At 43.4% G+C, this 27,587-nt stretch overlaps 1 protein-coding gene and 1 pseudogene across 1 annotated transcript in view; both read left to right on the forward strand.

Moving 5' to 3' along the window:
- Nucleotides 1-27,587, forward strand: part of LOC143280610 (transient receptor potential cation channel subfamily A member 1-like) — a 79,381-nt gene that overhangs the window by 46,217 nt on the left and 5,577 nt on the right. Inside the window, exons 15-24 of the mRNA XM_076585325.1 lie at nt 474-533; nt 1,790-1,882; nt 2,764-2,834; nt 4,596-4,767; nt 6,470-6,559; nt 21,032-21,201; nt 22,081-22,210; nt 24,521-24,715; nt 25,179-25,247; nt 27,445-27,555. Of these exons, the coding sequence (XP_076441440.1) occupies nt 474-533; nt 1,790-1,882; nt 2,764-2,834; nt 4,596-4,767; nt 6,470-6,559; nt 21,032-21,201; nt 22,081-22,210; nt 24,521-24,715; nt 25,179-25,247; nt 27,445-27,555 (1,161 nt within the window). The remainder of the gene's footprint in view (nt 1-473; nt 534-1,789; nt 1,883-2,763; nt 2,835-4,595; nt 4,768-6,469; nt 6,560-21,031; nt 21,202-22,080; nt 22,211-24,520; nt 24,716-25,178; nt 25,248-27,444; nt 27,556-27,587) is intronic.
- LOC143280220 (pyruvate kinase PKM pseudogene) lies at nt 13,249-19,066 on the forward strand (annotated as a pseudogene).

Genomic DNA, 27,587 nt, shown 5'->3' on the forward strand with positions numbered 1-27,587 from the left:
CATAGTTATTATGGAGTGCCAAGTATTGATTTGAAACGCTGGTCGACCCAAGAAAGTCCGGGCAAACCTAAAAAAAAAAAAAAAAAAAAAAAAAAGTAATACGGCAAAACGCCTATCTGTCGTGATGTCGGGATGGCAACATGCCTCTGCTGGGAAGTACGCATGGCAACATGCCTGTGTGTTGGGAGGCAAATATGGCAAATGCCTCCAACTCGAGAATGTGCTTGCCTCTTTGTTGTGGGACTGGAATGACAAGTGGCTCTATTTGCTATGAGGTGGGGTTCTTGGCAGAAGCTTATTATGCTATGAGGATGGCACCTGCTTGTCATGGGGATAGCACGTGATTATTGTGATATACGAAGAGCGCATGAGTTTGCGATGATATTACAATGCACGAAAGAGACATGTTTATGTGATTTTGCTGTTTTATGTGTTGGTGTTTAGAATATGTCGCATGTCTTTCTTTTTTCCAGGCCGTTCTGGACCGCTGTCAAGTCAGCTCGCCACATGACACAAGTAGCCCTGATTATTATGTGAGTGATATGTGCTTTACTCTTTTTTGTTGTTGTTGTTGTCAATTTACGTGAATGTTCCATTCCTTCCATTAAAACGAGGACGAGTTTTCAGTTTCACTAACGACAGTTCACAGAACGTTTGGTTTAAAATTTTGTCAATGTTGGTTTTGATTGTGTGCTCACACACGAAAAATCCTCAACACACACTGACACAGTGTGAGCATGCAGATCTGTTCACTTCCGATTTAACCATCAACACCAAATACACAAAATAGGTTCTGCAGGTAATACATCAAAATCAGCTTCAGGAGTGGTACAACTAAAACACTCTACACAGCTGCTACACACATACCATCTCTGCTATTCTTCATTACTCATTGCTTACATTGCTTCATGCCAACAACTGCTGACAAATCACTGCACAAAATCAATTCCAAACATCTTTTATGTGTACCAAGACACAACACCATTTAAACCAAACATAATATCCAGAGTCAAGCATAGCAAAATAGTGTCCGGGGAATACTAAAAAAGACGCCGACTTCTCCCACTAAGTGACTACATTAACTTTAACCTCCTTCCTTCTTTAATTACGTACACTTTGGCTGTACTCAGACACAAACCGTGGTTTCTGAACCAAATGTGTTTGCTACATTTAACTGTGCATTACCGCGTCAGCTAACAGGCTATCTCAATACTCTTGTCAAACCTCACAATTCCACCCATACAAAACATGGTTTCCCAACAGAACTATTACCAACAAAGTATGAAACATTTCAGGTGATGTACTTACAGCCCGTAGTGTGTATCAAAGATGTCCCTTACATTTTTTCAGTCAGCCTATGTCAGGTTCCATTACTAAGAATTAGCTAAGCACACTACTTTTATCCCGTCCACATGCACATGCTGTGTATTCTAACTGTAAACTACAAGTACAACACTCCTCAATTAGTTGAATCAAAGTAACCAATCCTGGGCCTGTCCTGTCTTAGTGACAAGCAGTGATGGGCCGACACATTCACTGCCCCATTCTGGTTCGCTCTTTCCAACACTGCTTGATCTGATTTGCTACGATTCAAAACCTACGTCTATATTGTATGAAGACAAGTTTAACCCATTTCATTACTGCTACTGCCAGTATTTCTACTACAAATGTTACAACTGCTACCGCTACTGCTGATAGCCTACTGTTATCGCTGCTATTAGTGCTGCCGCTGCTACCATGATATGGCATACAAAAGACTTTGGAGACATATTTCATGGGTCGGTTGCAGGTGGAGTACAACTTCAAGTTCATGAACTGCCCTATAGAGTGCATTGCTGAAGCGAAGAAACGAGACGACTTTCAACCACTGATGACTCTCAATGTGAGTGTGTGTGTGTGGGTGTGTGTGTCTGTGTCTGTGTGTGTATGTGTGCGTGCTCGTGTCTGTGTGTGTGTGTGTGTGTGTCTGTGTATGTCTGTATGTGTGCGTGCTCGTGTGTGTGTGTGTGTGTGTGTGTGTGTGTGTGTGTGTGTGTGTCTGTGTGGGGGGAAGAGGAAAAGCATGCAAGAAGACTCTTTCTTTATGATTTACTGCCTTGCTGGTGATCTACAGAAAGCCTTGGATATTTTGGTCTCTTTCTGAACATGATATTTGGACACTGTCTGTGCGTTGCATTCTTTTCTGCACCCAGGGCGTGTGAAGTGGCTGTTTTTCGGTTTTTGTGTAACTATTATTATATAAACGTTTGATTATTATGAATAATTATGTTTTATGTTCAGGTCAGTTTGGTTGTTGTTATTTCAATCCTCTTGCGAAAAATTTTCAGAATTTTCGACGTCAGAGTTTGTCTTAGGTCGATGTGCAGAGATGTGACTGTACTTGTGGCTTTTCTTCTTCTTTCCTGTTTTTCCGGGTTGTACGGGATCAGTATTCATCCTTCACCCTTGAATGGCTCTTTATTGGCGGCTTGCCTGTAAACAACCTATATGAATGAAACGAATTAATGAAAATGATAACACGAAGAAGAAAAAAAAAAAAAGAAGAAGAAGGAGAAAGAAGAAGAATAATTTAATTTGAGTTTTTTTCACATAAAACATTCTCAGTTGGGTTGTACAATGTATCATAGCTGCTCAGTACTGTGTATATGTATATATGTATATCTCCTGCACAGACATGCATTTTATGTACGAACCCACCCAAAAACACCACCCAAAACGTGGGTATCATATTCATTTCAAACTGAACGGTGTGGTGTGCTCCAGGCCATGGTTCGGTACGGAAGGGTCAACTGTCTCTCCCACCCGGTGTGCGTCAAGTTCTTGAGGCTGAAGTGGTATGACCTCTCTCTCTCTCTCTCTCTCTCTCTCTCTCCTGCAGCCACATATAGCCACTAGTGGACACGGGCAGTTTGCAGCGTTTACACTGCTCTCTCTCTCTCTCTCTCTCTCTCTCTCTCTGCATGTGTATGCAAAAATATTTATTCATTTTGGATGGTCGAGCTGACCGAAGTGATCAGTTGATTTGTTGTCCCATTTTCGGTATATACATTATTTGTGTGTGTGATGAGAATGTTGATTTATATTATGTTTCTTTGATGTTTTGTTTCCTGATAATGTATTGTTCCCCCTGTCGCAAGGACTGTACAGTCAATGACAGTAAAACATCAAAGCGTCAAAAGCGTCTCTCTCTCTCTCTGTGTCTTGTAAATGATGTAGATTAGCAAAGTCAGATTGCAAGAATAGGCCAGGTCTAAAATTTTAATCCTTGAATTAAAAAAACGTTTTGAATTCTGAGTTCTCTCTGTGTATGTGTGTGTGTGTGTGTGTGTGTGTGTGTGTGTGTGTGTGTGTGTGTGTGTGTGTGTGTGTGTGTGTGTGTGTGACTTTGTTGCACAGAGCACATGCGATGTTCTGTACACAGCATTATTCATTTGCACACAGCACGAGCAGTTGCACCCACCGATGTTATTCTGTTGCACAGAGCAGGTGTAATGTTCGGTACACAGTGATGCTGTTCTATTGCACAGAGCACTGTAATGCATTGTACCCAACATTATTATTCTATTGCATAGAGCACTGTAGTCTTTCGGTTGAGATGACAAACCAAGGTCCTGTGTGCAGCATACGCTTTAACCCTTTCACCGCCAAGCTCGCATTTATAATAATAATACTAAATGATAATAATGGTATTTATATAGCGCTGAATCTTGTGCAGAGACAAACCAAAGCGTTTTCGCACCAGTCATTCACACGCATGCATAACTCTAAGACTGGCAAGGGGGGCTATTGTGGGAAGAGGTGGGTTTTAAGGCCAGACTTGAAAGAGCTGAGAGTGGAGACTTGACGAAACGAAAGAGGAAGTTCATTCCAATCGCAAGGTCCAGAGACAGAGAAAGAACGGCAGCCAACAGTCGAGTGTTTGAATCTGGGTATGCGTAAACAGAGTGGATCCGAAGCCGATCGTAGTGAGCGAGATGGACAGGCGTGGTAGAGGACCCATGTCACTGAAAGTTGACCATTCATTGGTCTGTTATCCAGGAACTTACTGCTCTTAATGTTCGGTGGTAGGACAGGCCATATTTTCTATACATCGCAGGGAGACTCCCCAGCTATTCTTAACCACTGTCTTTTCTGTGTTTATACCACAAGGGAATTTTGTACTCTAAATTGACTGGCGGTGAAAGGGTTAACGCATGTAAAAGAACCCACGGTGACAGAAGAGTTCTCCATGGCAAAATTTAAAAGAAAATTCCACTTTGACACTAAAACAAATACACTTGCAGGTAGGAAAATATAGGTTGAAAACACGGTTGTCGCTGCACAATAGCGACGGACTCTTCTGGGGAGAGCAACCCGAATTTCACACTTAGAAATGTATTGTGACCACATAAAGTAATAAAACAAAACAACAAAAACACCACCACACTATACCTTAACAATGCAGTCCAATGCAATACCATACCATAACAATGCAATACCATACCATACCATACTTTAACAATGCAATCCAATGCAATGCAATACCATACCATACCATACCATACATTGTCCGATACAATGCAATGTAATGTTCCGTACCCAACAATTTTGTACAGGTGTTCCTACGGCCTGTGGTTCTACACCCTGATCCTGGGTATCTACGCGCTCTACCTTTCATCGCTGACGTATTTCGTGGTGGAGAACAACTCGTTACGTCATCACGACCGCGGCCACGTGAACAACGAGACACGGCAAATGCTGGGGGGCAACTCCGAGAAACTGGATGGGGTGGGTGTGGTGAAAGCGTGTGTTTCAGTTTCAGTTTCTCAAGGAAGCGTCACTGCGTTCGGACGAATCCATACACGCTACACTTCATCTGCAAGGCAGATGCCTAACCAGCAGCATACCCAACGCGCTCGTCAGACCATGAGTGCATGCATGATGTATTTGTGTACCCATCAGAGTGGATTTCTTTTTTCAGAAGTTTGCCACAGCACTTTTGTTGCCATGGGTTCTTTTTCAGTGCGCCAAGAGTGTGATGTGATGTACACGAGACCTCGGTTTATTGGTTCATCCGAGTGACTAGACACTCAGTTCCATTTCCCAGTGAAACTTAGGAGAAAGGGCGAGAGCGAGGTTCGAAACCAGACCCTCACTGGCACTGTATTGGCAGATAAGCGTCTTAACCATTCTGCCACCTTGTGTGTGACTAGATTACATCTACATAGATCACAAAAAGGACCGCTTGGGAACTTGCACTGTTTTCATTTTGGGGGTGACTGGTTAAATGATGATGAATTTTCGGCAAAAGTGGATGTTTGCTGCCAATGTAATGAGCATTGCTCATAACCTGGCGTGCTTCTTTAATTTGAACTTCCCTATCTAACAACGACGTTTTTAAACCACTGAGGAAAAAAACGTTCTTATATATATATATAATAAACGTCAATTTTTCAAACGCATTTTTTCCAAACTGTTCATGAAGCGTTTGTTCCGGACACCGATTTAAAGAGAGATTAGTGGTAGACTATAAATATTATGCTGCCTGCGTAATTTGAATCATCTCTCGATGTAATAAAAAAAAAACATTTTATGAAAACATACCTGCTTTTGAGAAGTAGTCCTTAACATTTTGTGGTCTGTATATGTATGTATGTATGTCTCTATGTAAATGTATATGTACGTATGCATGTATGTATGGATGATATGAATGTATGTATGTAAGTGTGTATGTATGTAAGTGTATATATATATGTATGTATGTATGTGTTTGTGTATGTGTGTGTGTATGTATGTATGTATGTATTTATGAATGTGTGTCTGTGTGTGTTTGTCTATGTATGTATTTATGTTTGTTTGTTTGTCCGTTTGTTTGTTTGTAGATAGGTAGGTCGGTAGTTTGGCTAAGTGTATAGGTTGTTTGTATGTATGTATGTGTGTATACAAATAATATTGTAAGCATGCATGTGTCTGAATATGCATATTCCCAGACTGTCATGGATATTACTTAATCAAAATCACTATGTATGATATGTCATAAAACCATGCAGTGTCTTACTTTAAAAAAAAATTTAATTTTTTTTTTACTTTGTATGTTTGCATCTGATTGATTTTTTTTAAACAAGTTTCGTAGTATGTCTAAAGCTGGGAGAGATATCAACATTAAATTTCTGCTGTGTTTCTGCCTGTCGGTCTGTCTATCTGTTTGCGTTTTCTCTTTATCTGTCTGTCCGTCAGTCTTTGCCTGTCAGTCTGTCTGTCTCTTTGCGTTTTCTCACTCTGTCTCTCAGTCTTTCTGTCTGTCGTTTTCTTTCATTCTCTCATAATCCATGTCGTTTTATATTGAATTTGCTTTTGTTCTCCACGAACGCGATTGTGTTAACCTGGCGTTCTACGTTTACAAAGCTCTGAAACGATCGTGAAAAGGTTATGGGCAAAAATGAGAAGTTGGTGGTCCGAGACTGTAGCGTTGTTGTGTGACTGTTGCCAGATGGGGACCATGTCGAGGTGCACGGTGTGGGTGGTGGCGGTGTTCAGCGTGCTCAGTATGGTGAAGGAGGTGCTGCAAATGTTCACACAGGTGGGTGTGGGCTTTTTTTTGTTTTGTTTTGTTTTGTTTTGTTGACCTACTTGTGTAAACAAAGCGAGTCTATGTGATAATCCGGTGTTTGGTTCTCTTTGTCTGTCTGTCTGTCTATGTGTGTCCGTGGTAATTTATTTCGCTGAAAGTACTTTGTCAAAATCAAATTTGGAATAAACAAAGTGGAAAAAAACACACCTGTCCATTCATACTAGAGATGATTTTTAAGTGTCCCGTATTAAGCCGTATTTCCGTATCATGAACGGTGTCACGACCCCCATAGGGAAGAGGTCGAGAGATGTTTTAAAACCTAACCTAACACCCACTCCAGTTCACCAGACAACACAAACACAGAATACAGAGGTTTCTCTTCCACACAAAAATTTATTCTCTTCCGCTCTCTCTATCCTAAGCACTCAGATGAAACACAACCACACACACACACACACACACACACACACACACACACACACACACACACACACACACACACACACACACACACACAAAAAAACAACCAAGCAGACCGGTACACAGACATCCGTGCTCAGTGTAGCGTCTTTGCCAGCTTCAGGAAGCTCCCCTCTTAAAAGTAAAAAGAAAAACAAATTAAAAAAACTGACACACGGCTCCAGACGAACGTCGGCGGACACATGGCGCAGAAGTCTGACCAAAGGCACGAGCCTTCAATCAAAAGGCCCAGGTGCCAAGACTCGGATATCGTGCCAGGCAAAACAGAGACCCCAGACCACAAGTCAAAAAGGCCCGGAACCAGGACACCAGTCACGGGGCAGGAAGGGGCGAAGACCCAGGCTACCAGTCACGGGGCAGGAAGGGGCGAAGACCCAGGATACCAGCCACGGTACGGGAGGGGGCGAAGACCCAGGACGCCAGTCGAAAGCCTGGGACCCAGGACACAGGACACCGGCTGGGCAGGACGAAGATCTGGGTCACCAGACTAAAGGCCAGGGACCCAGGACACAGCGAGAGCTGCCACAGGTAGCGTACACCAACGACCACCAGCAAAGACACGACGACGAAGACAGACGAAGAAACACAGAAGTGGCTCCAATGGAGGACAGCCGGCCCTCACTTCATATGGTGCCAAGACGTCGGGGTAGCTACCCCACCAACAACGGAGACGACCCGTAAACTACGACAGTTGGGCTGCAAAAGCCTCGAATATTGTTGCTGCCCAACAATATTTCATACACGCTCAGGTGAACTGAGTAACATGCACGTGGGTAGTGCGCAATTCGAGAATTTTACCCGAACTGAAGGATGGGAGAAGGAGGAAAAGTGAAAGGAGAGGGTGGAGAAAAATCGAAGACTGGCGACACGCCCTAACTGTCGTCGCAAGTTGTGACAAACGGTTCATTTCGTTGAGGGTCCGATTTCAAAAAAATGTATTGGGCTCTTGCAAATTAGCTGCCTAAACATTTGTTTGGGTTTAAAGACGGCATGACATCGTTTTTCGTGCTCACAATTAAAAGAAAAGAGACACAAATTCTGGACAATTAACTTAGAATGACACTAACTACACCATCACCGTGTTTACTGCATATGAATATTTTTAAGTGGATACTGAATTAGCTAGACTGTTATTCTTTTATTGAATAAAGTGTGTATCAGAAGTGAGTCTTGAAGGCCTTAGTGCAGTCATCCTGTGACAAAATGCACTATGACCCAAAACTAATTGGAACATAAACTCTTTCTGTTATAACATGTTTACAAAGACCTTGACCGTATATTGTATAAATTAGAAACATGTGCGCCTGTGTATACTTGTTTTATGCTGATTTGATTTTGTCATAAATAGAAATAATATCAGCCAACACTTCAATATCTCGACATGTTGCATCTCATTTGGAAGATCTCAGGAGACAAGATTCCGAAAAGAAAAGCCGTTCTGGCTCAAGTGTGATTCCTGCTGATTTAAAAAAAGCAACAAAAAAACTGCAAGAACGAAACCGTAAACGCAGGTGGTGGGGACATGGCGGGTGGAGTGGGCTGTGTAGCAGTTCTTATGTATCTGTGGACCTTTACACCCATTTTCATAAACCGATTTTCGGTAATCTCCTATTTTAGGGTTATTTTCTTTCATATCAGTTATTGAATTACTACAATCAGACGATGTGTAAACGGCATAATTTTATCAAAATAGTATTTATGTTCAACATAGATTTTTACAGATCTGTTGAAACTTTGTGCTAGTTTGTGCTAGATCTTCGACCAGACAAGACGTGTTTATTTCAGGAAATTTCGTCGGGGGTACATGAAAACATTTCCCTGATATCCAAACAACTTACCGGTAAAGTTGTGAGACAAATCATTTTGAAGTAGAAGAACTTTAGCTGGCGTTTTTTTTTTTAAGTAAAATGTGAATGACAGACCGGTGCGAAATGGCGTATTAATGACGTTGTATGTTTTTGAATAAGTGAGAAGCGCTTAAAATAATCATTTCACATAGTATTACATAGCACATTTTATCAGGTCAGGGGCATAGCCCTTGCTACTGGTACCATGTAACCCAGTACTACCTGCCGCATGTGAAGTCTCCCAACGGCGGACCAGGCGGAGGAGGAAACCTTTTCCAACGGCTGTGAAGGCGGAAGAGGATGACCAAAGGGCAGGGGGAGCTCTTATCCTTGGCTGGAAGTCCTCCTAGGAGATGGAACTCCGAAGAAAAAACCTGCGCCTGCCGAGGCCGTCCTACACGTGGCAGTATCTGCACCTGTGGAACTGTGAGCGTTGGTAGGCGAGAGAGTGGGGAAGAGACTGCACAACTCCACTTCACTAAAAAAAAAAAAGAAAGAAAAAAAAGTCACCTGTGCTGGTCAGGTAAAAGAACGCTGGCCATTAAGGAGAAGCGTGAGTGAAGGAAGCAGGGCTCAACTTCTGGACATGTTTTCCCTTGCAACACCTGTTGGAAGTGCTGTGCATCCAGAATCGGCCTCTTCTCCCACATGAGGACATGCACCAACAGATAAGCCTGCCTGCCTACTCATCCGTCGGTCCGACGGGAGACTCCATCATAGCACAATTTTGCACAATTGATGAATGCATCAATGTAGCTTCGAAACTAAATAGAACTTTACATTTTAAATAAAAATGGTAATTCTGACTGCTGGTAATCAACATATCAATATGTCAGATAAATGTGCCAGGTTTTGTGAAATGGGAATCTTAAAAAATGTAACAGTAACACGACTAATGAAATATTTTTGGCTTCTGTACAGTGTTTTGTACCCTGCCGGAAAGTGCACTGACACTGAGATTATGTGTGAAAAGAACAGATGTTTCCCTGTTTTCAAGCCAAATTTGGTGACGGTGAATTTGTTAAAATGAATCGCATGCACCCACCCCACCCAAAAAGAGAGGGGAGAGGGGGGCGTACAGGGGAGGGGGGGGGGCAGAAAAAATAACATTCAAACGCACAGACCAGGATATATAAGGTTAAAATCGCGTGAATTCAGGTTCATTAAACTGGGCTGCTCTTGGGGGCAGAGGGTGGGATTTTCAGACAGTGGGGTCAAAGTCGAAGATTTTTTTTTCTTACCAGAGGTCTCAGGGAAGAAGAGAGAAACCGTCAGAAGACAGTGTTAAAAGAGTGAAGTGTTCTTAATATAGATGAAAAAGAGCTGAAAGTTCTAGTGATATAGTGATAGTGATGACTGTGCAACTCCAAATGAATGTAACACCATGGTCAAGTTTGCCGACGATACTACTCTAGAAGGGCTGATTACGAACAGTGATGAGTCAAAACATAGGGAAGAAGTACTGGAACTTGTCAGCTGGTGTGATCAACACAACTTAGAATTCAACGTATCAAAAACAAAAGAATTAATTTTAGATTTCAGGAAGACCAGATCTTACCCCTTACCACTTGTCATTAAAGACAAGCAAGTAGAGATCATCAGCGAATTTAAATTTCTCGAACTGATCATTTCCAACGATTTGAAATGGGAGAAAAATACGGAAAAAATTGTTAAGAAAGTACAACAGCGCCTGTACTTTCTTCGGCGCCTCAAAAAGTTCGGAATTAAAAGAAATCATGATTGATATCTACCGAGCAGTCATTGAAAGTGTGCTAACCTTCACTATTACTGTTTGGTACGGTAACGTTTCCAAGGCAGAAGTCGCAGCCCTTAACAGAATCGTAAAAACTGCCACCAAGATTACCGGGGCTGATCTACCTTCTCTAGAAGACATATATTATAAGCGGCTACTCAGAAAAGCCAAATCAATCAGCCAGAACGAATCACATCCAGCTTTTAGGATTTTCGAGATGCTGCCCTCTGGTTGACGGTACAGAAGTATAAGGACGAAAACCAATCGCTTCGCCAGTAGCTTTTTCCCCAAAGCAACCAATGCCCTGTCTCTCGAACAAATCCAGTATGATAAATAGAACTGTGTAATCGACAACTATCTGGCTGAAGATCTAGTCATCAACCCCATCCACATGTAATATGCAGCTTCTGTTCAAACGTTGTGTGTGTGTGTGTGTGTGTGTGTGTGTGTGTGTGTGTGTGTGTGTGTGTGTGTGTGTGAAAGAGAGAGAGAGAGAGAGAGAGAGTGTGTGTGTGTGTACACGTGTGTGTGCGGTAGTACGTGCATGTGTGAGTATGCACAAGTTTTTTAGATTGATATGCACTTGTGTGTAACCTAATTTCTACTGTATCTGTGTTTGTGTATGATTTTCGATTTATGTTGGTACCTTGTTATGTACTGCCCGTTAGTTGGATTTTTAAAATACGATTCCCGAGATGATGATAACAATTAAATAACAATCCAGTGAGAAGAAAGAAAGAAAGAAAGAACATGAGAAATCAAATCATATTTTGATGCGTTTCAGATGCCATACTTGGTTTGTAACTGCCGGAAGGTTTTGCGTGTCAGTCTAAATACACAAAAGCACTGCACTATTATTGACTTCCGAACAGTTATTGTCAAGGTTATTTGAATAGGTATTTTAATGAAAACTGCTCCGAATTTTAAAAAGCACGACTGCTGTGATCGACGTCCGCTCTCACTTGACCAAATCACCTCTTTATTTTATTTTATTTCATTTTGTTTTTGTCTTTTTCTTTCAAGTTGTATGGAAGACAACGAAGCACATTTTTCAAAATTGTTTTTCCTTTTTGCTCTGTGTGTGTGTGTGTGTGTGTGTGTGTGTGTGTGTGTGTGTGTGTGTGTGTGCACGCGTTCGTGCTGATCCTGTCTTTCCTCAATGCAACTGTATAAAAAAAAAAAAGTGATGCAAAGGCTCAAAGATAATGTTTCAGTTTCAGTAGCTCAAGGAGGCGTCACTGCGTTCGGACAAATCCATATACGCTACGCCACATCTGCCAAGCAGATGCCTGACCAGCAGCGTAACCCGACGTGCTTAGTCAGGCCTTGAGAAAAAAAGTAATAGTAATAATAATAATAATAATAAAATAAATAAAAAAGACAACAATTATGATAAATAAGCAAATAAATGTAAAACATGGAGACACACATTCACACATACACCCACACATGCATAACAGATATGCACCAAACATGCAGTTTCACAGATACGAAAGCACAGTCAAATACACATAAACGTACATGAGCCCCAACACACACACATTACCCTGCACCTCCTCTACCCCCCTCCTCCACACACTCATTTCTGGGCTACGTATCGCAGCTTCCATGCCAAACACACACACTCACATGAACCCTTACTTGTACAAGCACACACACATACGCCCATATCCCCCACCCCCAACCCCCCACACATATATACAGATATATAAGATATATATACAAGTAATATATGCACACCTGCACGTTCCAATATTCCGTTGCTCCCACAGTGTAGGCATGCATACACACACATACCTCATCACCTACCCCCCCCCCCCCCTCGCCCCCTCTCCACCTCCGCACCCCCCCCCCCCCACCCCCCACACACACACACACACATACGCATGTGCACAAAACTCTACTGACACTTGTGTACACTTACACCCTCGCGCTTGCACAAATGCACTCGAACACACAGACCCACACATACACACAAACACACACGCCCAGAGGCTGCCACTGATTGGCCGCAAGAGGGATGGGAAAAGATCTCTGATGTCAAGAAAGTGGCGTCTAGTGTGTTGCTCAGTCTGTTGTATTTGGAAAGGCCCACAGAGACTCTGTTCCATTTTGAAGAAATTTGCGCAATGTTGGTTTGGAAATGATGCCGATATTTGTTTGATTTGCAATGCATTGTGCTCTACATTTCATGCTAGACTTTCGGCCGCTTCCTCTCTCCTCTCCCTTTATTTCTTTGAGGCGATCGATGGTATGATGGCCTTGTACCTGTTCTTTTTGATATTCTTTGACTTTTCTGAGGATTTCCGATTTTCCTAGATGTAGGCCACTCGTTGTTGTTGCGTTACCAGCAAGTCTGTCAGCTCGCTCATTTCTCTTAACACCTGCATGTCCCGGGCAGTATGACCATGTAAGCTTTTTGATCTGAAAGTTGCGCATTGCCTTATGCCACTCTGGGCTTCACATTCCATTTTCAAAGATAATGACGTAGAGTCGCTTGGATCATGACGTAGAGATATTTACGTCAAAAACGACACCAGGAAGCCATCTCCTCGGCTTTGAGCGCTTCGTTAACAGCTGCATTTTCTTGGGTTATCTTTTCACGGCTGAAAACCACAATGGCGCAAATGCTGGCGAGAACGGAATTAATTTTGGACGCGCACGTGTCTGAACAGCAAAAGCAGATAGCCGAAGCTAAAACCCATTTTGATCATATGAGTGCTTTGGACATTGACACAGAGCCCTGCTGTGTTCGTAAGACGGGTATCATTTGTACTATCGGTCCTCCCACCCGTGATGTCCCCATGCTGCATAAACTGATGGATGCAGGTATGAACATAGCGCGTTTGAACTTCTCGCACGGAACCTACGACTTTCATAAAGGCACGCTGGAAAATGTACGCAAAGCGGTTGAAACTTACCCACAGCCAGTCTGTGTCGGAATAGCCCTTGATACCAAAGGACCCGAGATCCGAACTGGTCTGTTAGTTGGAGGACCCACCGCGGAGGTGACCCTTCAAACCGGGAATATGATCAAAATCACCATTGATGACAGTTTCAAGGAGAAATGCTCGGAAAGTGTGGTGTGGGTGGACTACCGTAACATCGTCAAGGTGATGGATATCGGCAATCGAATCTACATCGACGACGGCCTCATCTCTGTTATCGTGAAGGAGAAGGAATCCGACTTCCTGATGTGTGAAATAGAAAACGGCGGTGTCCTTGGCAGCAAGAAGGGCTGCAACCTTCCCGGGACGCCTGTCGATTTACCTGCAGTCTCTGAGAAGGACAAAAAAGATTTAGAGTGGGGTGTAGAAATGGGGGTGGACTTTGTGTTTGCCTCATTCATACGTTCCGGCGACGGTATCAGGGAGATCAGGAAAGTCCTGGGAGAGAAGGGTAAAAACATCAAGATCATGGCTAAACTGGAGAACCACCAGGGCATTAAGAACTTCGATGGCGTTCTGGAGGCCACTGACGGGGTCATGGTTGCCCGGGGTGACATGGGCATCGAGATCCCCCCTGAGAAGGTATTCACTGCTCAGAAGATGATGATCGCTAAATGTAACCGTGCCGGTAAGCCTGTCATCTGCGCCACTCAGATGTTGGAGAGCATGACCTACAAGCCCCGCGCCACGCGCGCGGAGTCCAATGACGTGGCCAACGCAGTGATGGACGGCGCTGACTGCGTGATGTTGTCCGGGGAGACAGCCAAGGGCAAGTACCCCATCGAGACCGTCAGTGCCATGAACAACATCTGCAGGGAGGCTGAGACCGCCATTTTCCATGCTAAACTGTTCGAAGAGCTACGCCGGGAGACGCCGCTCTTCACGGACGCCGAACACGCCATCGCCATCGCCGCCGTGGATGCGTCCTTCTCCGTCAATGCCACCGGCATTGTCGTGGTGACTTCCAGCGGCAGGTCGGCCCACCTGGTGTCCTGCTACCGTCCGCGCTGCCCCATCCTGGCCATCACACGCAACGGCAGGGTGGCCCGCCAGTGCCACCTGTACCGCGGCATCTTCCCCATCCTTTACCAGGAGTGTAGCAGCTGTAAGGATTCCGTTCTCCACTGGGCCGAGGAGATAGACAACCGCATCAACTGGGCCCTGAATGTGGGCCGCACCAGGAAGCTGCTGGAGTGGAACCGCTATTTGGTGGTCATGACGGGGTTGGGGTTCGGCCCGGGCCACACCAACAACATCCGCATCATCACCCTGACTGGCGATCAGCCCATCAAGGTTCTCACCAGTATCCCAGATGAAGAAACGTCCGTTTAGACACCAGGGCCACTTGAAACAAACACGCGCCACACTGCTGCCTTCCACATCTTGTCGTTTCGTCTCTTTTTTTTTTCTTTTTCTTTTTCTTTTCTTTTCTTTTTTTTTTCATTTCCATGCTGTTTGACTGGTCCATTGACTTACTGTGGAAAAGGTAGCATTGCAATCTCATTGCTAATCTCACCATCATCAGCTTCAGAGACACCAGTATTTCTACCATCTTGGCGTGTTGCTTTCAAAGCAAAACGATGATACGATTATATTGGTTACATGTCTGATGTCTGTCAGTCATGTTTATTTTGACTCCTACATTTTGGGCTTAGTAAGACGTTGTCCACTTGTTCTTTGTGAAGCAGGAACACAAATATACTTCATTTTATGTACAGAAAATCCCCTTGGGGAGAAACGCTAATCCGATCCAAATAGCGTTTGAAAAAAAGAAGCAGCAAGTCGAATTCAAAGTAATTAAAATTTGTTCAGTATCCATTTGCCTGTAAGCCTACGTTCAAAAAAGGGAAAAGAAGAAGCAAATCGAATTCAGAGTAACTTAAATGTGTTCAATATCCGTTTGCCTATAAGGCTACGTTCAAAAAAAGGAAAAGAAGAAGCAACTCTAATTTAGAGTAAATTAAATGTGTTCAATATCCATTTGCCTATAAGGCTACGTTCAAAAAAAGGAAAAGAAGAAGCAACTCTAATTTAGAGTAAATTAAATGTGTTCAATATCTGTTTGCCTATAAGCCTACGTTCAAAAAAAGGAAAAGAAGAAGCAATTCTAATTTAGAGTAAATTAAATGTGTTCAATATCCATTTGCCTGTAAGGCTACGTTCAAAAAAAGGAAAAGAAGAAGCAATTCTAATTTAGAGTAAATTAAATGTGTTCAATATCCATTTGCCTGTAAGGCTACGTTCAAAAAAAGGAAAAGAAGAAGCAATCCTAATTTAGAGTAAATTAAATGTGTTCAATATCCATTTGCCTATAAGGCTACGTTCAAAAAAAGGAAAAGAAGAAGCAACTCTAATTTAGAGTAAATTAAATGTGTTAAATATCCATTTGCCTATAAGGCTACGTTCAAAAAAAGGAAAAGAAGAAGCAATTCTAACTTAGAGTAAATTAAAAGTTGTTCAATATCCATTTGCCTATAAGGCTACTTTCAAAAAAAGGAAAAGAAGAAGCAACTCTAATTTAGAGTAAATTAAATGTGTTAAATATCCATTTCCCTATAAGGCTACGTTCAAAAAAAAGGAAAAGAAGAAGCAACTCTAATTTAGAGTAAATTAAATGTGTTCAATATCCGTTTGCCTATAAGGCTACGTTCAAAAAAAGGAAAAGAAGAAGCAACTCTAATTTAGAGTAAATTAAATGTGTTCAATATCCGTTTGCCTATAAGGCTACGTTCAAAAAAAGGAAAAGAAGAAGCAACTCTAATTTAGAGTAAATTAAATGTGTTAAATATCCATTTGCCTATAAGGCTACGTTCAAAAAAAGGAAAAGAAGAAGCAACTCTAATTTAGAGTAAATTAAATGTGTTAAATATCCATTTGCCTATAAGGCTACGTTCATAGAAAGGAAGAGAAGATGAAGCAAATCTAAGTCAGAGTAACTAAAATGTGTTCAATTTGTCGCGTCGGCCCGTTTTGTTTTTGTTTTGTTTTGTTGTTTCTTTTCACATCCGCACGACAATCGTGCGTGGTAGTCTGAACGCACCCGAAGGGTTTTTGACGTGTTTGTATGGGGTTTTGAAGATTTTTATATCCTTTTTTATATATACTTTTTTGTCAGTCTGGTGATGATAAATAAAGCGGAAGGGTTGACGTCCTCAGCACAGCCTAGTTTTATATGCCTCGAGGAGCTTCATGTTCAGATATCATGAATGATCTGAACACCATACGTTATCTACATTCCTATCGTACTTCGTATCTGTGTATACGGAACAAAATGAACAGTCCTTACCCCAGCTGGAACTCTTTTGATAATTTTTTTCTCGGGAATGTACAGACCATATACAAAAATTTACACCAGTATTAAATATTTTTTCGTACCAAATTACAATCTGTGTAATGCACTCAATCAGGAGAGAGAGAGAGAGAAAAAATAGAGCTTGCAAACCCACACACACTTAAACGGACTTATGTACTAACATACTAACACGCACGCATCCACCACCACCCTATCTCTCCCCCACACACATGCGCGCGCGGGCACACACAAACACACACACTCATGCACACACACGTGCGCGCGCACACACACACAAATACACGTGCGCACGCTCACATGTATACAAAACATTGCATCCACCAAACTGTTTTCCGTCAACTGGACAGCAAGTACTTACCCCACGTATAGCTACATGCGCGTTGAGCTGCAAGGTAAGCGCTATATTAATGCACATCACGCTTTCCATGACAGCCATCGACTGGACTTCATTCTGGTTTGTGTTTTGTGCCATGTTATCCCAGGATTTTCGCCACATTTTGCTTTTATTCCTTAAACATTTTGCAAGTATTCTTGTTTGTCAGCATCAGCCATTCTTTGTGTCCGCTCACTCGTCTTCAGCCCGCTCTCAGTGTCACTGGTCATGTTCCCCTGCCATACCACATCGTCATGTGCAGGCCTGGGCAGACTGATATGGAGGACAAGCTGTTACCCATGTAGCAAGTCCCCCCTCTCCCCGTCTCTAGCTGACCCCAGGGGAAAAGCAGAAGCCAGCACGCCTGGCACCAGGGACGACGCAGGAGCTGCCGGAAAGGAGTTGGTTACAACTCAAGGCCGCCTTAGGGACTCTGACTCCGGATTTTCTGTCAGGGTTTACTCCCCTAGTCTTTTCCTGAAGAAGATGAAGACAGTGGAGGTTTGAGCTAACGAGCTTCATCTGCTCGGGTTTGAAATTGGAGTTTCCTTCTCCTAGATGAACTGTCTTCCTAGACTAACGAGCTCCATTTACCCGGGCTAGGGTTTTTGAGGCGACCAGGTCTGCCTGGATGTTTCCATTGTAGGATTTTTTTTTTTTTTAATAAATAGAAGCCTCACCCCATCGTGGTAGACCACACCGCCAGTTTGTCCGGGACCCCTTATTTACTAGCAAGCCAGCATATTTGGAGCTAACCTCCATGTCTGGAGGCCGTCCGCTATCCGCAACCTACCATACCACATGCGCCTGCTGAATGTATATTCATCGCCGTCAGGCGTAAAGATCTGCTGTAAGTGTCACCGGCTGAACTCAGTCCGTCTTTGCTGCTATTAGAGATGCTGTCATAGGGTGCCACCTCCCCCGTGTTCGTTCCCCTCGACTGAACGACGCAAGCAGAGAATGATAAGTGTGATCGATGGGGTAAAAGGACCGGCTCTTCATGTCAATAAAAGGTTTATACAATTTTCTAACCTCATTCAAGTGCCTATCATCCGATTTGACACTGGGAGTTTGAAAGATGTGGCAGTCGCTCTTTTTAATGCCCAGTTAGAGCAGCCATTAATGGTCACATCACTGAAAACGACATTGACATATTATTTTGTGTGACTGAAACCTGGCTTCGTGAAGTGGGAGACGAGGCAAAATGTCACGATCTGTCTCTCCCAGGTTTCACCACTGCCTCCTTTCCTCGTTCAACGACCACATGGGAAGGTAGTACAGCCTTTGTCGTGTCGTATAAACTGAGACCATATATCACATTTTCTTCTGATTTTCCATTCGACCACTCTTTTGAACTTTCTCATCATTCACTTACTTTTCAACAATTCCATTTGATCTTTTGTTTGTGCCGCCCCCACCAAGCAGAAAGAACAAACTGACTGACGCAATGTTCATACAGCAGTTTCTAGATCTTTTAGAATATGCCAACAATCTGACAGGAACCACTTCGACTCTCCATCTGAGTTTTACACATCCAAAGTTCTTGACATGCTCGATACTTTCAACATTAGCCAGTCTGTCTCAGTCCGACCCATCACCATGGTCACATTGATGACAGTGTCATCTACAGGGAAGACGATGACATACTGAAGATAACAGCTGTTGACCATGTCCTGTCTTCTGACCATTCCTGTGTGCTGTGCAGTCTGATCCTCGCCAAGCCTCCCGACCCACGAAGCTACAGGGAAGTGAGCAAGTTGGCTTCAGTGTATATCCAGGCTTTCAAAGCTGACATCAGATAGACTCACCACCAAGGCCATGAGCAGAAGACCTTGCACAGTGCCTGCATGCTACCCTGGACAAGCTTGCTCCACCGACATGTCGCCTTGTCTCTAACCGGCCCCCTTTTCCATGGTACAAGACTGTGGGACTCGATCATCGTGAGGCCAAGCAGGAAAGAAGGCGTGTTGAGAGGGCGTGGCGTCCATTGGCAGATTTTTCAGGCTGCCAGAAACCGTGCCACTGAAATTGTTGATCTTGCCAAGAGTACATTTTACTTAGCACAAATTCTGGCAAGTACTTCTTAAACATCTAGATCAGGATGATCTTTTCGACCATCATCTGTTTGCTGACCGACAAGATCATTGTACCGAAACAGCGTTGCTGAAGATTGAAAACAACATTTTTTGTGTTTTTGACGAAGGCAAAATTTCGGTTCTTGCTCTTTTAGATCTTTCTGCAGAATGATACAATTGATCATACACTTCTCACTGAAAGACTCAAACATGTTTGTAGCATTCATGGTCTTGCTTTTTTTGGTTTCAGTACTACTTATCGAATTGAACCCAGACTGTCTGTGTAAATAGCAAATGCTCTTATGAAACTCTGCTATCAAATGGTGTCCCACAGGGATCAGTCTTTGGACCTCATCTGTTTGTTTTCTATGCAACCCCACTGTCTGATGTAATAAACTATCACTGTCGATCGCACGAGAGCTTCGCTGACAACACTCAACTCTCTCAGTCGGCTTCTATTGCTGAAACCTATCAATTGGTGACACACACGCAAGAGTGTATAACAGACTTGAAGTCTTGGATGACCTTCAACAAGCTTCAGGTAAATGATGGAAAGACTGAACTGTTGCTTGCTTGCCCCGAGAAGTTTTTTTAACTACCCCTCTCTCCCTCACTCTCTTCCGGTAAACAACACTCTTATTCCTGTCTCCCAATCAGTGCAGAGCCTTGGCGTAAGTCTCGACCACTGTCTGTCATTTCAGCGACACATTTCAAACATTTGCAAATTATCTTATCTTGAGTTGCAGAGAATTAGTTCTATTCGTCATTACCTGTCTATGGAAGCAACCAAAACATTTGTCTGTGCTTTTGTTTTGTCCAGGATTGATTAATGCAACTCTGTTTTTCACATTAAAAACAAAAAAAACAAAAAAACAAAAAACTTCACTTGATAAACTCCAAAGAGTTCAGACCAATGCTGCTCGACTTATTTTCATGTTCTCCAAATTTGAATATGTTGCTCCTCTCTTCCACTCTCCTCACTAGCATTCTGTTTAAAAAAGAAAAAGAATTGAATACAAGCTTTCAGCAGTCACGTTTTCTGCCTTCCCAGGCCCTGGCCCTTGCTCCCTCTCTGACCTCCTTGAAGTGCACATTCCAACTCGTCACCTTCGCTCTTCTTCTGATACCAGGCTATTAAAAATCGCTGTTGTAAAGAAGCAGAAAACAGGGTCACTCTTTTCAGGCCCCGTCATTCTGGAACAAACTGCCAGAAAATAAGCAACATTTTGTCTTGCTGAAATCTTTTAAGCCTGCTCTGAAAACATCTTTTCCAACAACAGTAATTTTCCGGTGCTGGTCTTGGTATGATCTGGTTACAAATGCATGCTTTTATTGTGGGGAAGTCTGTCTGTCTGTCTGTCTGTCTGTCTCTCGCTCTCTGTGTCTCTCTCACTATATGTCTGTTTCTCTGCCGGTCTGTTTCTGTCTGTCTCTGCCTACCTGTATGTCTTTCTCTGTGTCTTTGAAAAGAGACTCGCGTGTACTTGAGTTCTCGTGGATGTAACGTGTGTGTGTGTTTGTGTGTGTGTGTGTCTGTGTGTGTGTGCAGTGTTGTTTCTTTGTCTGCTTATTTTGTCTTCAGAATTCATTTGTTTATTCAGACATCTTGCTATAGCACATACACTTGAAGCTCTATGCGTTGCCAGTATGTTGAACGTGTATTTTAGTGGTGGTGGTTGTATGTGGTGGCAGGGGGTGCGGTACCTGTGGGACACCCAAAACTACCATGAGTGGACCCTGTACATCACCTCCCTCATGTTCTCCGCCCCCTTCCTCTTCAACTACTCTCTGCACTGGCAGTGGGAGGCTGGGGCCCTCGCCGTCTTCCTTGCCTGGTTCAACTTCCTTGTCATGCTGCAGAGGTCGGCTAGACTGTCTGTCTGTCTGTCTGTCTGTCTGTCTCTGACACCCCCCCTCTCTCCCTCTCTCCCCCTCTGTGTGTGTGTGTGTGTCTCTCTCTCTCTCTCGCTCTGTGTCTGAGTGTCCATCTCTCTCTCTCTCTCTCTCTCTCTCTCTCAAACTCTGTTTAATCGTTATTTAGGGGTGGTGGTGATGGTGGTGAGAGTTCGTGGATTGTCGAACCTCTTATTACTTTCCCACTCTTATATTGCTCCTTTTTTTTTTTTTTTTTTTTTTTTTTTTTACACAATGGTTCTCCATTCTATTTTCTCCCATTTTGTTTCCTTTCTTTCTTTCTTTTTTTTTCTTTCCTTTTTTTTTTGTGTGTTTGTGTTAACATTCTTACATTGAATGCAAAACACAATACACATTGTCACACGTGCTTTCAAAAAGAGTGAAATTTGTCTAACTGGCGTGTTATTGTATTGCGCTTTGAAAGGTTTGAAGGGGATACAGAAATGCATTATTATTATTATTGTTGTTGTTGTTGTTGTTGTTTTATTCACTGTCTATGTGGCCGTTAAAGGCTGTTGGACTGGTTTTAACACATTCGGTACGGCCAGTCTTCTCTCTTTCTCACCCCCCCACCCCCCACCCCCCACCCAAACCCACCCTCGAGACCACATTTGAAGTCCAGTGGGCGTCTGAATGGCCCAGCCAATGGCTTTCATCGTTAGGAATGCGGTAGGCCTATTTTTTTTGTCATCATCCACGTCTTCAGTGTGAGAACCATCCGCTTGTAACATGTTAACCTTGTTAGCAGAGGTGAAACGCTGTTATCGTCGCCTCTCTTGTTGTTCGTACGGAGAGGGTTAACCTTTTACCCTTACCATTGCTTTCAGGTTCGACTTCTTCGGAATCTACGTGGTGATGTTCCTGGAGATCCTGAGGACCTTGGTGCAGGCCTTGTCTGTCTTCTCCGTCCTCATCGTGGCCTTTGGGCTGGCCTTCTACATCCTCCTTCATCATGAGGTGACTGGGTGCTAGTCCTTCACCTGCCGGAGGATTGATAATGATGGTGATGCTGATGATGATGATTATTATGCTAAAGATAATGATGATGAGTTTACTTATTTATATAGCTGATATTAAATAAGTATTGCTGCGAGCGCTTTGCAGTTCAATAGTTCCAATAAAAATACATTTTACAAATGCCGAACACCATCCATCAAAACATGCAAGTCCAACTAAGAAAGAAATATTACAAACCATGGCAAGACAAAGCATCAGAAATGCATACTAAGTGCAGTACACATTGCAAACTATATGTGCGCTCATACAAAGGTACATGCACGCATGTACACACACATATGATAGTCAGTCGTGTCCGACTATGACCATCAGAACAGCAGAGGAGGCAACTGCTGTTCCGACTATTTTGGGCTAGAATTTGATTATAGTGGAGAGTGTCTTGCCCAAGTTACATCCCCACTCTCTCGGCCAAGAGGGTTTTAGGACAGTCGGCGTTGGGATGGTTCCCAAAGGCCAGCCAGCCCACAAGGCTGCAGCACTAAGAGCCAGTGCAATTTTGCCTCCTAGTTTGAGAGTCATAATCTTTCACAAAAGACTAAGCTGTAAATGATTTCCCATTGACTGGAGAAACCATTGATAATACAACTCTCACTTACACATAACAGCTAAACAAAGGGAGTTTGGAACTTGAGGTCGGTTTTGGGGAAGAGGAATGGCAGAAGGAGGAGGGGAGTGTGACAGGAAGAATAGGACTTTAGGTAAGGGGTGTGAGCGGAATTCTTTTTTTCTTTATCTTTTTTATATAATTCATTTACTCTGCTGTCTGTTTATCCGTTGTGTGGGTTTTCAAAAAAAAGAAAAGAAAAAAAAAGAAGAAGAAATCGTAGGGTTTCACACTCAACTTTATGAATTCCCCTTATAACAATGATATGGGAACGGATAACAAATATAGTTATCTCCATTCAAAGTATGACAATAACACTGTGGTTCTGCTCTATGAGAGGGCGCCATCTCAGAATCGCAGTTGACTGTGGAAGCCAGTTGCTGGGCCAGTCGGTACAGTGCCTAGCTTGTCAGGTGACCGGTCTCTTACTTCACAGCTTGCGCTGTTTGTTGGTGCAGATGTCATTCGTGGTGTTCGTGTGGCTGATTCCCTTGTTGGGCACCCATTGTATGAAACAGTATAATTTATATCGCAGTACATTTCAATACGTATGTGTTTGGATATGTCTTAACTGTATTGTTTGTTGGATACCTGTATATCTATTGCTGTGTTGACAATTAGCATTCCCTGTTGGCTCTGCGGTTGAACCAAACATGATAGGCAGAAGCACTGAAAGCAGGCCCCCGTAGTCTAATATGTGAATGATAGTTAGTCGTGTCCGACTATGACCATCAGAACAGCAAAGGGAGCAACTGCTGTCCCCGACTATATGGGCTAGAATTTGATTATTGTGGAGAGTGCGTTGCCAAAGTCACATCCGCACTCTCTCGGCCAAGAGAGCTTTAGGACAGTCAGCGTTGAAGATGGTCACCATATACCAACTAGTTAACCTGCAAGGCTGCAGCACTTAGAGCCAGGGCAGTCGTGTCTCCTTGTTTGAGATTCACAGTCCTTCACAAAAGACTTGAGTTGTAAATGACTTCCCATTGCCAGTGGAGAAACCATTGCTCATACAGCTCTCACTTCCGCTGCTTGCGCAACTGTAAGCTTACTATGTCAGTCTCTCACTCTGATAAAAGCCTACGTGGGTTGAGTGATAAGCCCCTTGTGGATGCACGGTTAATGTCTAATTGGATAAATGGGGGTGCAGATCTGCACATATGTTGACCCGGGAGATCGGAAAAATCTGCACCCTTTACCCACCGAGGCGCCGTTACCGAGATTCGAACCCGGGACCCACAGATTGAAAGTCCAACGCTTTAACCTCTCGGCTGTTGTGCCCATCGATAATGATTATAATGATAATAATAATGATATTAATGATAATGATAATAACCTGTGATTCAGCTACGTGAATCTCATAGTCTCTGATACCAGCCTCCGTTGGGTGAGTGACAAGCCCCTGTGGATGCACGATTAATGTCCAGTTGGACGAATAACGACGCATTCTATGATAATGATAACACTTGTGATTATCCGTCCCTCATCATGTGCATGTCATGACTAGTATCGTATCTTTGTAACCCCCCTTCAGGAGGGGCCTTGGCCTAAACTGAATAAATTCGTTGTTTTGTTGTGTTGTTTTTTGGGGTTTTTCCGTTTCCGTCCATTGCCCTCGTGTCCACGCCCACTCTCCACCCCCCCAGGACACGCACGCCTACGCCACTCCAGGGCTGTCGCTGCTGCGGACGGCGATGATGATGCTGGAACTGGACTTCCTGTCCTCCTTCAACGGACCCTACACGGACGGCGACAGCACCACGCTGCACTTCCGGGGCCTCACCTTCTTCATGATCGTCGTCTTCGTGCTCCTCATGCCGATCCTGCTCATGAACCTGCTGGTAGGTGCTGCGTGGATCGGTTAATTGGTGTGGGGACTGGTGATGGTAATGCTGGTGGTGGTGCTGGTGCTGGTGTTGGTGTTGGTGATGGGGGATGGTATTGTTGTTGGTGATGGGTGGGGGTGGGGGCAGGAGGGGCTGTTTGGAGGTGGTGGAGGACATTGATGGGGTGTTGGTGCTGGGGGGTGAGTGAGTGACATGGGTGGTGGTGGTAGTGGTGGTGGTGGGTGTTGGGGTGTGGTGTGGGTGTTCTTTCTGTGCACGTGTGTGTGTGTGTGTGTGTGTGTGTGTGTGTGTGTAGAAAGGAATGGTTTTAACGTCCTGTCACACCTACTGGTTATTGTATATGATTGCTCTGTATGGTGTGCGTGTCTGTGTGTGCGTGCGTGTTCTGTCTGTGTGCCTGTCCCTATCTGTGGTATACACGGTGTTCCTTTGTTGTTGTTGGTTTTTTTTCTTTCAGATCGGTCTTGCTGTGGGGGACATTGAGGCCGTGCAGAGGAACGCTCGTCTGAAGCGTCTGGCTGGTCAGGTCAGTAGTCATTACACCCACCCACTCTCTCTCTCTCTCTCTCTCTCTCTCTCTATATATATATATATATATATATATATATACCATTCAACATAGAATCAAGTCCCGTTGATGACTTGACCCGCATGCAACACGTGCTAAAAAACGAGAACGAAGTGATGGTAACAGCTATGTCAAATTTTCTTACCGTAGCACGTAACTGTAGGCAGAAAGCACTAGAAAATGGGCAGACAGTATAAAGAATCAAGCAAAAGGTACGTAATTATATACAGATGACCCCTAATGCTAATGAATAAACGGATTCACTAATTATTATATAAGCAAATGAATTATGACCGTGGATGGTCCACATGTTGTTTGCTCTTTTGTTGTTCTTTTCCCCTGCCCTTTTCTTGCGTACAGTTGTTGCGGTGTGTGTTTCGTGGTATTTGTTTAATTAGTTTTTTGTAACCCTCCCCCCCCCCTTGTCAAAATGGCTGTAAATGCTTTTGACAATAAATCATCAATCAATCAATCAATCTATATATATATATATATATATATATATATATATATATAATATATATATATGTGTGTGTATGTGTGTATATATATATGTATATATATATATATATATCTTTATCTCTCTCTATCTCGTCCGATGGTGATATGGATACCTGTATAGCGCCTATCCTGTATAGCGTCAAAAACCAAGCGCTAAGCGCTTTACAAACACTGAGTCAGTTGCCCAGCTGGCAGTCTACCTGGGTAGAGCCGACTGACAGCTGACTTAACGCCCTCATCTTTCATTTCCAGTGTCATTCAATCATGTTTCAGTCGCGCACGCACGCAAAGACACACACACACACACACACACACACACACACACACACACATACATAACCTTTTACGTGTATGACCATATGGGTCGTTTTGTTTTTTTTGTTTCTTTTACCCCGCCATGTAGGCAGCCCTACTCCGTTTTCGGGGGTGAGCATGCTGGCTATGTTCTTGTTTCCACAACCCACCGAACGCTGGCATGGATTGCAGGATCTTTAACGTGTGTATGTGATCTGCATGCGTATACACACGACTGGGGCTGAGGCACTGGCAGGTCTGCAGATAATTATCTTGACCTGGGAGATCAGAAAAATCTCCACCCTTTACCCACCAGCTGCGTCAAAACCGGGAATCGAACTCAGGAAACTCGGGTGGGATTCCAGTGCTCTAACCATTAGACTACCACACCCTGTCTGAATTCACAAGAACAATTTTGTAAACAGGTCGACTCAGAGATTTTCGAGGTTAACAAAACTGTATCTGTTATGATTTTATGGGAAATTATTCAACTAAAATTAGTAGATTAACAAACACTGACCCATTGTACAATACGATACATGATACGATACGATAAGAATGTCTGTAAACTCACAGAAATTTGTCTTTTGGCTCGAGTACACGTAACATTGAACATATAAAGCGCTATGACTTCACGGCATAACCATTTATAAGATATGGATTACAATAACGTATTCAATAAGATAAAAGTTGACTTGTAACAAAAGCATGTGTCTTTCAGACTGAAATACGAGAAATACGTTCTTCTTCTTCTTCTGCGTTCGTGGGCTGCAACTCCCACGTTCACTTGTATGTACATGAGTGGGCTTTTACGTGTATGACCGTTTTCACCCTGCCATGTAGGCAGCCCATACTCCGTTTTTTGGGTGTGCATGCTGGGTATGTTCTTGTTTCTACAACCCACTGAACTCTGACATGAATTGCAGGATCTTTAACATGCGTATGTGATCTTCTGCTTGCGTATACACACAAATGGGTTCAGGCACAAGCAGGTCTGTACATATGTTACCTGGGAGATCGTAAAAATCTCCACCTTTTACCCACCAGGCGCCAGTCACCGAGATTCGAACCCGGACCCTCAGATTGAAAGTCCAATCATTCGGCTGTTGCGCCCGTCTGAAGAAAAACCGTTCATTTCCTGCAGCACATAAACTCATGCACTCACACTCGTATCGTCATACACAGCCAAGTGAGCCCCACCCACCCTCTCACTTACATACACACAAGTCAGTACATACTGGCAGCACCAGCATACCATCCCTGTCCCATGTCATTATGAACTTCGGTGTGAGGTTGAAACCTCGTATAGAATAAATATTAATGACTGATTGGTTGACTGACCGGCTGAGCGTTTCCTCAGGTGGAGGTTCACACGCACATGGAGGGAAAGATGCCTCTGTTTCTGCTTGCCCGTCTGGACCACAGCTTCCACCGCCACTACCCCAACAAGTGCAGAGGAAGGTTACTTAACGTGAGTTTCTGGTTTGATTTGATTTTGTTGTT

Source organism: Babylonia areolata, chromosome 3 (assembly GCF_041734735.1).
Source record: "Babylonia areolata isolate BAREFJ2019XMU chromosome 3, ASM4173473v1, whole genome shotgun sequence".
Taxonomy (NCBI): Eukaryota; Metazoa; Mollusca; class Gastropoda; order Neogastropoda; family Buccinidae; genus Babylonia; species Babylonia areolata.